The sequence below is a fragment of the Coturnix japonica genome, chromosome 23 (genome assembly GCF_001577835.2).
Source record: "Coturnix japonica isolate 7356 chromosome 23, Coturnix japonica 2.1, whole genome shotgun sequence".
In the NCBI taxonomy this organism is placed as follows: Eukaryota; Metazoa; Chordata; class Aves; order Galliformes; family Phasianidae; genus Coturnix; species Coturnix japonica.
In genome coordinates, this window is record NC_029538.1 from 1,910,317 (window position 1) to 1,923,401 (window position 13,085).

A 13,085-nucleotide genomic window follows, 5' to 3' on the forward strand; every position below is an offset into this window, starting at 1 on the left:
ACTGCTCTGCCTCATCCAACGCAGCAGCTTCCATCAAAGCACACAGGACCCGAACAATGCGGTGCCAGCTGGCTTATAAATAAACACGCTTCCGTTTCCACACCGGGATGGCTTTAATGCTGCATGAGGGGAAAGGAAGAACGTCACGTTGTTGGATCGTGACCTTTGAGCCCAAATCATCAGGCTGTAATGGATAACTCCTCCACATCTCCTTCCCAGCACAGGAATGGTCACCTCTGTGGGCAGCAACGTGTTGCTTCCATTCTCATTCCTCACCCTGCCAACCTGCTGAGATTGAGCAGATTGTGAAGGAGGGCATCCAGAGTTGGCTGTCCCCAGTTCTCCTCCCTTTATCCCCGGTGAGACGCTCCCGTGTGCATTGGGAATTCCCATTGGTGTTTCAAACAGGAGCATTTTTGGGCTTCCTGCAGTGACTGCTGATGGGCGTTTTCCTTCCCAACCCAGTATCACTGGGCTCACACCACCGGCTCCGTCTGCAGGGGTGGGATAATGCAAGAGTCCTTAATGTGCCCATGGCTGAATCATGGGACGTCAGTGCCTGAGTCACTGGAGATGAATGCGGTGTTTCACGTCGGGTGCGAACTGCAGCGTGAACAACAGTGTCACTATTAGAGCAGCTAATAATACTTGTGCTCATTACGGGTTTCATTCGATTTTTAAGGTGAAACAATCAGGAAGAGTTCCTCCTGCAGTGAGTATGGACAGAGCGGGAGTGCTGCAGTGCTGGGTTAATGGGCTGCTGCTCTGGGTGGACAGGAAAGGGAGCTTCAGAGGGGAGCACCTATGTGATGTATCCTTGCTCCAAGTGTGGCTCTTCTTTCACCTGGATGTGCTTGGCTGGGGGCTGAGCTGTGCAGGTCCAACATGGTGCTGTCTATGGGCAGCCACTGATGTGTCCTGTACTAAATGGGGGAGCAGTGGGCAGCTCCCATGCCGTGCTGAGGCAGGTGTCCACATTAAAAGCTGACGCTGCTTTTTGGGTCAAATTTCTGCTGTTCTGTGCTCTGCTGTCCTCCTCCTGCTGTTCCTCCCCATGTAAGAAGAGTTGCAGCTGCTGTCCCTCGAGTGTCTGAAGCTCAAACCAAAGCTGCAGGTCTGCAGGTCTTTGCTCCTTGAGCTCTGCAAGCATCAGTGAGCAGCATTGGTGAAGTCACTGATGCTTCATGAGACTTTATTGGTGATGCAGGGACGTGGCCATGATTTGCTGCCTGCTTTTGTGCACTCACAGCCCTGACTGTCACTGAAGCACCGAATCTCTGTGGCTGCACCAGCTCGTGGGCTGCCCCACTGCAAATGGAAACAGTCCTCATCGTGCTGCTATCTGAGCACAGAGATGGGGCCGGAGGTGGGTGGGTGAGAAGAGCAGCCGTGCTGGGAGCATCGCTTTAGCTCCGTGCATGGAATTTGCTGGTCCGCCCACCCGGTGTGAGCTGATCCATCGCTCCCCCACCTGCTGCTGCTGCCCCACTGATGGTGGAGGTGTGGGGCGCTCCTGCTTCCTCCCGTGTGGTCGCAGCTGTGCTTCAGCAGGGAGCGTAGCGGGCTGTGTTGCATGGCAGCACGTTGCATGGCAGCACGTTGCATGGCAGCCCAGGGGCTGAAGGTGCTGGGGTTGTGTTTGTCACTCAGGTGATGTCGGATGTCACAGCTGTCCCCTTCCTTCTTCACTTTGGGACCAGCTCCCACCCCTCACATGGGTCAGGTGCTCCTTTGGGTTACTCTGCTTGCTCCCAGCTGTAGGTCACAGCTCCGGCGCTCCTTATGGGATCCCCTTTAAGCTCAGAGCAGCACAACCTCTCCGTTGCTCATGGTGCCAAGCTTTATCACTCAACGTGGGCAGGTTTGGGTTCAGGTTTGTGCTGTAGCGAAGCCCCCAGCTCTCCATGCTCCCGGTGAGGAAGGAGCGAGGGGTGTTGATGCTTTGGGTTGTGCAGTTGAGTGGCTGGAGCGTGGCTGTCTCCTCCCCTTCCTGAGCTTCAGCCCCAGCCAGCGCAGCTCTGGAATGACAGGCATTCCTGCGCCAGGGGAGCTGGCATGGGCGCCTATTTATGAGAATCAAGTGCCTGGGGAACGGGGAGCGGGACCCGCGTGGCCCACGGGCCACCCTGTGGCTGCTTCTCCTCCGGCAGCTCCACTCACACCACATTGGACCCCCCGGGTGTGCAGTGACCCATTTGGAGGACCCCGCTGCTCTCCCAGGGTTTGGATTCCTTCCTTTCTCTTCCCGCCGCCTCCCGGAGAGCGGCTTCAGAAGGGATCCCATGGGGCAGCCGCGCTTCTCCAGACCGGTCCATCCAGCTGCTGTGGGTGAGTAATGGAGGGTGAGGGACCAGCGGAGACGTGGGGCAGGCAGGCAGGCTGCAGGTGGGACGGGGCACCGGGCGTGGGGGAACGTGGGGCTGGGAAGAGCCCGCAGCAATAGCTCCATAGCTCCGCTTCCTTCCGTTCTGTTCCCCAGTGCTGGGCTGCAGGCGCTGCTGTTGGGATGGCTCATCCCTTACCTGCATGGCTCAGGGTCTGCCCAATGCTTGTACTGTGCTGAAACTCCCCCAGTGTCACGGTGGGAATGGACCCCAGGGGCTTCATAGGGCTCCTTCCTTCAGTGCGGGCTCTCCCAGCCCTTGGGGGGCAGCTACAGGAGTGCTGGGGGGAGAAGGGCCTCGACGGCCACCCACCCACTGCTTCCTGCACCTCAGAGAGTGAGGGGATGAGATTTGGAGGACGGGGGCTGCTGTCCGACATGGTGCCTGTCAGCCTCACTGGAGGGCTGTGATGCACAGAGCCGAGGACGATGCTGTCACCTCGCACTGAGCTGCTCGCTCCCTTTGATCCCTATTGTGGAATTTGCTGATATTTGTACTGAAACAGCCAAATTCTCCCCTTTCTCCCCCCAAAGGGACTTAGTTTTTTCTTTTTTGCTGTTGTAACTTTGAACCTCCCAAGTGTTGTTAAGGCTCAGATGAAACCGGTGCCTTTTTTCTTTGCCACCCCCGGGTCGCTCCGGCCGGTCGTGTTCAAGAGCTGCTAAAAATAAGTGGTGCTGAGGGAGAATGGAAGGGAGAAATAGGACTTCAGCCTCCTCCGTGCCGTCAGGAGCTGCTAACAGCATCCCCTTGGGTCTGGGGGCCATTAGGAGCCCCATCTGCTCTTTCCTCCTCCCTCAAACACTGGAGTATTGGTGGTTCTGAGGTGAAGGGGATCTCCTGGTATGGGACTGTATGTTGGGGGTTCTGCTGCTGCTTGTGAGCTGCCCAAAGCTGCTCCTGCTGTGAGCACAAGGAGGTGGTTCCTGTGTTCCTTATGGCAGCGTGCTGCTGGAAGGAAAGCTGTGCTGTGGGGTTCAGTGATCAGCAATGCCCCATCCCTCAGCTGCTGCTCTTGTGACTGTGGCTGTAGTGCTTTAAGGCTGGGCTTCTCCTCTTCCCTGGGCCATTCAGGCAGTGGACACAAAGCTTTTCAGGCTGCTTTCAGAAGCTAGCATCGTTTAGCCAAAGAGCTTCATTATACTTCAGCCTTAACAGCGTTTCCATCACAAGTGTGCGCTGGGATGGATGGGGGCAGAGCAGCTCAGGGCTCTGTTTGGGGAAGGAAAGCAACATGTTCTCAGCCTCCTCCTAACAGCTTCATCCTGCAGCCCTGTCCCAGGCCAAAGGGTCTTCTGGGGCTTGATTTGAAAGGTGAGGATCAGCTCTGCCTGCTTGCAGCAGCTCCTTCTGGCTGGGATGGTGGTGAGGCCATCAGCCCATCATACAGCTGTCCATGTTTCCTAAAGGCTGACCCCATCACTGCTTGCTGCCATGTCCTGCATGAACAACACAGCATTCCCAACTGCCCTGCAGATCACAGCTCTGCCACTCCAGCTTGTGAGAGCTGCCTGTGTACCATGGCAGGAGGAAAAGCTTCACTCTTCTCAACAGTGTCGCTGCCCTGAGCCTGATGGCAGCTTTGGGAATGGATGGCATGCAGCCCCTTGCTGACCATGACGTGTTGCAGCCCACCTGTGAGGCTCCAGCTGCTCCCGCTGACACTGCTTCCCAGGATAAACATTGCAGCAGAGCAGCCTTGCACAACAGCTCACACCTAGCTTGGGGTGCAGCAGGAGGAGAGCTTTCCTCCGATGGCATTTTAATTGCAGGAGTGGAGCACAAAGTGTGGCAGTGTGCAGGGGGAAGGTTGGCACTGGGCAGCTCTTGGACCACTCCATGCTCGAGGAGAGCTGCATCCCTCCTTGTTGGCACGGCCCAGGGATGCAGGAGGAGGCAGAAAGCTGCAGCAGCACCATGTTTAGTGATGGATCCTGAGCTTGGTTCAGTCTCAGTGTTTGGGTTAACCCCAATCTGCTGTTTGGACAGCTCCCATCCGCCTGCTGGGTCTGGCGGTGGGGGAGGATGTGGGCAGGTTGTTTTTGGATAAGGAGGTGGGATCTGCTGGTCTGTGAGCCATGGGCTGGGGCAGGCGTGGAACCACAGGCTTCCCCAGCTTGGAAGAGACCTTTTGTGGCCCAACCCCTGCCCTGCACAGCACCACCTATGGCTGAGAGCAGCGCCCAGTCCCCTCCTTGCTCCTTGGCAGTGCTGGGCCTGATGCACCACTGCAGCAGACTTGACTCCAAGGTTTTCCTGCACAGGATGCCCGAGGGGGCTCCCCCAGCTCCAGGGCTGTGTTCCTGCAATGGGCACTTCCATATGGCTGTTACAGAAAGGCTAAAGCGGGTTGTTCTGCAGCACGGGGACACATTGAGACCCGCTTATTGGAAAGCTCTTGACCTTCTAATGAGGGCTGCCAGCTTCACCCTCCAAGACCTCACTTAACCTTTGTAAGAAATGTAAAACAGGTTTACCAGCCTGGGACAGCAGTAGGGCAGGTTCCTTCAGCCTTGGTGCTGAGCAGAGCCAGGCCCACCATGTCCCTTTGCAGCTCTTGGTGGGAATTTGAGCTGGGAATGGGCTGTGGTTGGCACAAAAGTCCTTTTCCAGGGCAGTGTGAGCACTGTGGTGAGCAATCACTGAACAATGAGGGTGTTTAACAGGCAGATCGTTAAAAGCACACCTACAGCAGCTGATCTGCCTGCTAATTAGCAGCGAATGTTAATTCATAATTGCATCATAACAGACCATTTTAAAAGCCCGTGTCCGTGTGGTAATTAAGGGATGGTAGAAAGAAGAGTGGAAGGGATGGTGGGTTGTGGGTTCTACTGGAAGCAGCCTGGCCCTGGCATGGAGCAGAATGCATCCCTATAGAATTAGGGGGATGGTTTGGGGGGCATCTGTGTCACCCCATGGGCTGGAGATGCCGTATCAATGGTTGTGATCTTACGCTGGCAGTGTCTGCCCCTCTGCTCCTCCTGCATTGCTGCTGTTAGGCACAGAGCTGAGCACAGAACACCAAAAACCCGTGTTTTCATGTTGTTTGAGAGCTGGTTCTGAATTCAACCCTACCAGCTGGTGGGGCAGCGTGGCAGGCAGGCCAAAGCCAACGTGTTGGATATTAGTGCTGAACATCACAGCAAAACCTGGCTGTTGTATTCACCTGGCACGAAGCTCCACCCTGAGCTGGCATTCAGTCCAGCAGCAGGTTCCTTCTTCCCTTGGGATTAAACTTGGGGGCTTTTCTCCTCTGTGCAGCTGCTCCTGGTGCAGTTGTTGTATGGGAGCTTTGGGGCACAGGCTGTAGGCTCAGCAACCATTCTTGGTTTCCTGGGTGCGTTTTTTGTGTCCTTCCTTCTTCCCACCCTCTGTCCCAGCAGGAAAATCTCAGGGTGGAGCTGCAGAACATCCTGGATTGGGGCTGACATCGTGCGTGCTGCTTTCCACCTCCATTCTCTTAAGGCTCAGCTCAGGCATCGCATTGGTCATATTTCTTTGAGTAAGAGTTGGCTGGCGTTGGTTTTTTACCACCTCTGAGTGAGCTCTGATAGGGGCCAGCTGGGAAAAAAAGAAGAAAAAAACATCATAAAAGAGCAGAAAAAAAACAGAGAAAGGAAAAGTTCTCCCCCAGGTGCCCTCAGCTGTCACTGTGGGAAATGTGGAGCTGGAGGAGAGGAACCTGGGCAGCATTGAATGCTGTAGGTGAAGTCTGAAACAGTCGCAGTCAGCTCTGAAGGTCCTTTTTCCCCTCCATTCCTCACAGCAGTGGAGCCCTTCCTTGCCAACCTGCATCCTGGGCTGGATTTCCTCTTCTGCTCCATTTGGTTCAATGCTGTGCTGCTCACACGGGATCTGGACCCCAGTGTTGAAGTTCCCTCTGGTTTTCCTTGTGCTGCTCCTCTGTTTCCCCACCTTCATTTCAACTGTGCTCGTAGCATGGTGTGCATGGGGTCTCCTCTAGGGCCCCAAATCCCACATTGGGCAGAGCTGCACATAGTGCTCCAACAGACATCATCATTGGGGCTTTCCTGGTTTCTTTCCTGTCCTCGGCCTGTTCTTCCCTGTGCTGACAGGGAGCTGCCTATTCACATCTCCGTGCTGGATATTTATGTGATATAACAGATCCGTTTCTAGCTCTTTGTCCTGCATGCAGCACGGCTTTCCCCTAGAATTCCTTTCCCAATCTTTTAGCCCTGGGAGAAGGGATTCTTGGCTGACCTCACCGCGTGGCCTGGGGGGTGTTGTCTTTTCTGCAGCACGCCATGCAGGCTTTGCCTGAGACCGACTGAAAGGGCTTTTGTGATTCCAAAAGGCTTGGAAACTGCCGAGCGTTGGACTGGAAGGCTCCGAAATGAGATGCAGAAGTGCAGTCAGTCCCAGTCTGTTCTGCACACCACGAGTGCTCCTGGATGGAGCATGGTGCTCCTGCAGTGCTGAAGCTCTGGGGTTCTCACTTTGCAAACTGAGGCCACCAGCTGGCTTCGCTTTGCTTGTGTGCACTGTGATGTTCGCTGCAGGCAGCGCTGGGTTCTGCTGATTGCAAGCAGTCCCTTATGGTGCATCAGACACCCCATTAACAGCCGCCAGCGCAGGGTTTTGTGCTCTGGTTCTGCTTTGCAGGTTGTTCCTTTAGGAGCTTTCTGCTGCAGAGTCCAGCTTTTCCTTTGTGTGCATCCCTTCCCGCCTGTGTGTCCTTCTCGTGGTGCTCTCCAGAGACCTCAAGCACCGTAGGTGGAGCACAGGCTGCATTGTGCTGCTTTCCTGTGGAGCTGCTGCTTTTGGCCAGCAGTGCTGGCTGTGTTTCTAGAGGAAAAAAGCAGCAAGGCTCAGTCCCAGCACCAGCAGCTGGTGCAATGGGGCTGCTGGCTTTGCTCTGTGCTGATAGAGATGGGCTTCGAGGTATCCGTGCTTGTGTTGTTCTATGTGTCTTGCACCAGGTTTGCAACTGCAGGTGCTCCTTGGGCAAAGCTGTCAGGCTGCTGACTGACACGAGTCTTTGGTTTGTTATGAAGCTGCCTGTCAGTCACCCTGGTGCTGTTATGTTGGGAAACCCCCCTCATCTCCCCGAGCTAACGCCAATCGCTGACGGTTACATGAAGGCATGGAACCTTACTACCTTCTTTGCATGAGCGCGTCGCCGTTTCCCTGTGCACAAGGGCTGGGATGTGGCAGCAGCTGCATGCAGCACCAGGGTAACTGCTGTGCTCCTCTCCCTGCAGCTGAAGAGGTGGATCACCCCCCGAGTGATGCGGGTATGGGGGTCGACGTGCTGGAATCGGGTGACACCACACCTCCTACCAAGAGGAAAAGCAAGTTCTCGGGCTTCGGCAAGATCTTCAAACCTTGGAAGTGGAGGAAAAAGAAAAGCAGTGATAAATTTAAAGAGACTTCAGAAGGTAAATGGGGGTTGGGGGGTTCCCTTCTTCCACCTGGGAGACCTGCAGGTAGTGAGGAGGCCTGAGGGCTGGCACGTGTGAGAAGCAGAGCAGGAATCGGTGCTGAGCCGGCACCTGCAATCTCTCCGGAACACCTTGCCATGGAGCTGCAGTTTCAGACAAACAAATTCCTTCCTGGAAGGAACCTCCCCAGGCTGCTGTGAGGAGGGAGGGATCGCTCAGGCCTGAGCAGGAGGTCCCTCCGCCCTCTCATCAATCTGTGCCATACAATGAAATCTGAAGCCCTTTTATTTCCTCTGCAGGACTGATCCCTCTAAAATAAACCCCACGCATCTTTTTGACTTCCCATCATCCTGCCCTGCTTTCTGAGTGCTATTTTTTTTCTTTTTCAATTTAATACCAGTTTTAGAACGAAAGATTTCAATGCGAAAGCCAAGAGAGGAGCTGGTAAAAAGAGGGGTTCTATTGGAAGACCCTGAGCAGGGTGAGTCTACAAACAAACCTATCCTCACCTGTCTGTGTTCTGTGTAGCTCACCTTCCTCTGGCAAAGCCTCACCCTCCAGCCCTTCCGGGAGGTGAATTGAAGGGCTCTTTGCTGGTTGTGGTTCCTGTCTGTCCGTCTTTTCAATACTCTCATCTGACTGTCCTGGTAAGGAAGGCAGTGTGCTCAGTTAGGAGGGTGCAGCACCTGTCCTGCTGCCGGTGGGGAGGGTCCCCCCATCGTGTCCCCCCCATCGTGTCCCCCCATCCTTGTATCCCCCCACCCTGTCCTGCTCCAGCCGCCCTGTCCCATCCTGCCAAGCCCCCCATCACCACTGTCTCACCCTCTCTGCTTTGTTCTGACTCTGCTCCAAGCTGCCCTCCATCCATTGCGGGAGAGGCAAACCTCACAGTTCAGATTTGAAGGCTCCAGGTTTGGAAAAAAGAAACCATCTGATAATTTCGAGCCACATGGAGAGGGGAGTTTCCTGCAGGGGCTGAAGATGGGAACCTTCATGGAGTGGTATTACTGCTGATCACAGCTGAGCTTTCCCTGCCCTTAGAGAAGCCTTCCCTGCTTTCTGTCATCGTCAGTGGCTGAGTTGGGGGTGTTGGGCATTGCTTTGGGTGGCAGCGTGGGCTGTGGAGTAGAGCAATGTATAACTACCTCGAAAGCCATGCTGTAGAGTTAACCTAATGCAAATGTCAGGGTTCTTCTAAGATACAAAGTGGAAGTGAAAAAGTGGTTTCCAGTCCAAGCTGCTGAATGCTGGAGTTAAAACTAACAGGGTTGCTTGCAGCTGCCCTGTAATAAAAGCCACCTACAGCAACCCGAGGGTGTAAGTGATGGGCTGCAGGAAGGACTCGCTGCGGTGCAAAAGCATGTGAGGTCATGGGGTGAAACTGGAAGAGAGATCAAAGGCTTTGTGCAACAAACTTGCAGCCAGTGGTGGTGGAAGAGAGGCCCTCCAAACTGTGAGGGTGTAACAGGAGCGTGGCTGTGGGGGGGTCACTTTCTGCTTTCAGTCATCTGATCGGGCTTAAGAAACAGAAGATGATTATGATCTGAATAAAGCACAAACCCAAGGTACGAGGGAGCGACCGATATTGTCAGGAGGGTTAGATTAGAAAGCACATTATCTTAATCCCTCACTTCCATGATGATTTTAAGACATCGGGGCAGTCATAAGATGATGGAGGCAGGTTATTCTAATTGCAGTTTCAAAACCTGCTCTTAGGAGGTTGATTAGTTTTCTTAGGTAAGTTGGTAATGACAATAAACAATCCAGAAACCTTTGGAGAGGAAACCTGTGCTGCTGCTGCTGAGCTTGGTGGTGGCCTTGGAAGTGGAGTCCAGGGTGAAATGGTGTGAGAAGGGCAGCAGGAACACCCTGCTCTGCCTGAGAAGGGCATGCCAGGTGTGAATGACTAAGGGGAAGCAAGATCCTGCTGGTCTGCCTCCCCTGCTGAAAGCTTCAGCTTGCCAGAGGCAATTGCTGCTATAAAAAGCTGCAGCTCATCTCTTGAGTTTCAGCCCTGGCTGAGGAGGAAACTCCCTCTTGCTGCCATCTGCGCTTCCTGCATTTCAGGGCAGGGCTGCTCTGCATCTCCTTGCAGGAACCAACGCTGTTTGGTTGCAGAAAAGAAAACCTGGAGAGCTTTCAGCTCGGTGCTTTGTGTTCAGCTCCCGTATAACACCTCGATGTGGGGAAGGAGAGGAGGTCCAGGGAGTCAGTCAGAAGTTGGAACAACAGCACTTTGTGCTGAATTCAGGGTTGGAATCGTAAGGAAAATAGAGGTGCTTCAGCACACGTGAAAGCACCGACAGCATCTGTTGTTTGATGTGCAGTGGGTGTCTTGGCTCGTGTTGGATTTTGGACTGCAGCACAGAATGTGTGATTACTCCTGAGGTGAGTTGGTGTGGAAGCTGCTGGAAGCGAACAGTGATTGCAGCTTCCTAGTCCATTGGTTTTTAAATGTGGTAGCACTCTTTCTAAATAAGGTGGGAGATTAAGGGGCTGCTGAAGAAAGCCCTGCTTGATGGGGTGCAGTACTGCACCATTCTGCTTGCTGCTAATGAAACAAAGAGCTCCAGTTGCTGTTGCTGTGCTCTGCTCTGCAGAAGGCAAACTGAAGATCTGCTGTTCCTGAAACCGGGGAGAAATGGGTGCAGATCAATAACAGCTCACCTCGGTTGTGTCTCCTCTGTCTTGTGCTTTCTGAATGTTTTCTGTTTGCTTTTTTCCTCTCACCCCTTGCAGATGGTGAAGAGCCAGACAAGGTGAATCCGTCTGCACTGAAGAATGGCCACACGGTGCCCATCGGTGGTCCTGGGGTCGGTAACCTGCACAGCCAGGAAGAGGAGGCCATGAGGTCCTCCAGCCTTAGGAAGTCTGTTCTGGTTGAGGAACCGAAGAAAAGACATGGTAAGAAACCAGCTGCGTGCCAAGTGGGATTCTTATAGTGCTGCCTTTGAATTCCCATCTGATCCTTCTCGCCTCCTCGCTGCTTTCTGGTCTCTTACATCGTATCTCTTTGCAGGTTCATCCAGCAGCCAGCCTGGTTCTGAATCAGAGCCTCCTCAGGAGCCACACGTTCCCCGCCAGCCTCTGCTTCCCCCCAAAAGACCTCCCTCCACTTCCCAGGAAGCAAATGAACCGCAGGGAAAGGATCCCCCACCTGCCAGCAGCACTGCAAAAACTGACCCCTCCACCGCAGCCCCCACTGTGACAAAGACTGTTATTTCCACTGCTGCCCCCTCCCCAGCCCCCAGGACTCTGCCCCCTGTTCTCACCAGTACCAACACTACTGCTCCTACGAGTACAACCAGCACAGCCCCTGCCAAACAGCCTCCTGTCCCCCCACCCAAACCCACCAACAGGAACAGCAGCTCCGTGATAGGTAAGTGCTTCTGAAGCTGCTGCAGTGGGCGTTCTCAAGCCTTCCCTCTGAGAATCTCTTCCTTTTGCGAGGGAATGTGTTTTATTGTGGTGCAGAGGATGATTTGTTGTGATTGTTGGGTAGTTTTTCCCCAAAGCAGCCCAGCCTGAACTTGAAAGGGTTTAACACGTGCTGGAGCAGTGTCATTAGCAGAGCATCCTGCCATAAGACATCCAGTGTGTCAAACATGCACTCCTCCAGCATTACCTGCAGGAGGGAATCCCTGCCTGCTTTGGGGTGGTGCAAGGACAGGCCGTTTTAAGATTGTCTTTAAATACTGATGCTTCGCTCAGAGCTGAGATTCATCTGTGGACAGCTGGGAGTGGTGGATGGCGTGTGAGATTTGGGCTGTGCAGGGCTGTAGTCGATGAGAATCAATGCTTTTAGCATCAGTTAAAAGAAAATCCACTGCATGCTGAGCAATGTGTGCTATGGCTGGTGTGGCAGGTGCTGGGTCGGGGTGGTTCAGACTTACTGGTTATACTCAGGTCTGTGATAAGGTATTGCCATGTCAGTCACGAGTCCTGTGTCCTGTCCCACGGATGAGTGCTCTTGTGCAATTCAAGCTGAATCTTCATACTTTGAGCTCTTTAATTCTTCAGCTTTCCAAGGAGGTGGTTTGGGGAGGGCTTCTTAAAGATGAGTGAGGGTATGGGTAGGGCTTCTTAAAGCACAGCGAGGTCCTGCTCTGTTCAGGAGTTTTACAGGCCTTAAAGGTGCAGCCAACACTGCTGGGATAAATGAGACAACTTCAGTCTGAGTGATAAGCTGCTGTGTGTCACAGCCCTGCCGACCTTTGGGCTGGGTCAGCTAGTGCAGGTTAGCAGGGAGGCTCCTGGGCCCATCAGTGAGACACATCTGCAGTGCTATCACAGAAACTGGAGGCGTTACCCAGGTGTGGTTGGGGAGGCAGTGCTGGGAGCCTGCCTGGTGTGAAGTAGCCTGAGCTCAGAGCACAGGCTGCATCCCTCCATTCTCTTTGGGGCTTCTTGCTCTAGCAGGTTTTACAAGCAACCTTGGTATGGTATTAAACACTCCTGTATGCCAGACCAGCTTGATTAGTCTGACCGTGCCTGAGCGCTTGATGAAATACTTTCTTGTTTTCTTTAAGCTGCTTGCACACATCAGCGGTGGTATTTGAAATGCCCCGGTGCTAATTGCAGGAGGCTCTTGTGGTACAAAAAATGTGGCTGAAGACAGCAGTCTGTCTAACCTGTGCTCAGCCCCAGCCCTCTCCCAGCTGCAGAGGCGAAGAGGGGAGCAGCTGGCCCTGGGTGCAAATGCAGATGCAGAGGTTTTGCAGCTCTCTGCAGGGCTGTGCATTCCCTGCATCATGGGCAGGAACTGCAGTGTGCGTGCTGTCACTGCAGTGCAAGCCTTGTTATGTTGCTGTGGATCAACAGCAGCAGTAGAATTGGCTTTGGGAGCTCTCTGCTGGTCTCTGGTGCACGCTGTGACTCCAGGCATGCAGGAGCTGAAAGCAAGGCTCAAAGCTGGGGCAGCAGCTGTGTTGGTCGATACAGGGGGCTCTGCTCATAGAGGGGATGCTTTGAGTGGCACCTGACCCTTCTCCATCTCCTCTTCCTTCTGCCAACCACTCTGTCCCTTTCAAAACCTGTCTTTCCTTTCCTGAGAGTGACTGGAGCCCTGGAGCTGAGGCTGACGGGAGCTGAAGGCACTCGGTGTTTTGCACAACCTGACTCTTAATCTACAAGAGGAAAGTCGAAAAATGCAAAACATCCCAAAAATGTGCTCACCTCTCTGCAGCTATGCAGCCTTATCTCAGCGCAGCGCTCCCTGCTCGCAGCACCCTCTTGTGGTTCCTCCAGCCCCTTCTTAGGGCCACCACTCTGACACGTTGGTGTCCCTGGGCTGGGTCTG

General features: G+C 54.0%; 2 protein-coding genes across 6 annotated transcripts in view; one reads left to right on the forward strand and one right to left on the reverse strand.

Annotated features, from left to right (window-relative positions):
* Positions 1–13,085, forward strand: part of PHACTR4 (phosphatase and actin regulator 4) — a 32,752-nt gene that overhangs the window by 13,063 nt on the left and 6,604 nt on the right. For 3 of the 5 annotated variants that reach the window (XM_015883517.2, XM_015883518.1, XM_015883520.2), the window contains 4 exons: positions 7,607–7,783; positions 8,187–8,267; positions 10,526–10,690; positions 10,806–11,165. In XM_015883517.2, the coding sequence (XP_015739003.2) occupies positions 7,607–7,783; positions 8,187–8,267; positions 10,526–10,690; positions 10,806–11,165 (783 nt within the window). Of the gene's footprint in view, positions 1–728; positions 2,329–7,606; positions 7,784–8,186; positions 8,268–10,525; positions 10,691–10,805; positions 11,166–13,085 lie in introns of those variants that run through there. The other 2 variants (XM_015883516.2, XM_032448924.1) reach the window with 2 other exon arrangements.
* LOC116654340 lies at positions 2,327–7,607 on the reverse strand. The gene is made up of 2 exons (XM_032448926.1): positions 7,504–7,607; positions 2,327–5,945 (listed from the first exon to the last, which is right to left on the reverse strand). The coding sequence occupies exon 2, from the start codon at positions 4,704–4,706 to the stop codon at positions 3,804–3,806; it is 903 nt and encodes a 300-aa protein (XP_032304817.1). The 5' UTR covers positions 4,707–5,945; positions 7,504–7,607; the 3' UTR covers positions 2,327–3,803.

What these genes read in the sequence shown, in the direction of transcription:
- LOC116654340 (XM_032448926.1), bottom strand. Translation starts at nt 4,706, where the DNA reads ATGGAAGTGCCCATTGCAGGAACACAGCCCTGGAGCTGGGGGAGCCCC.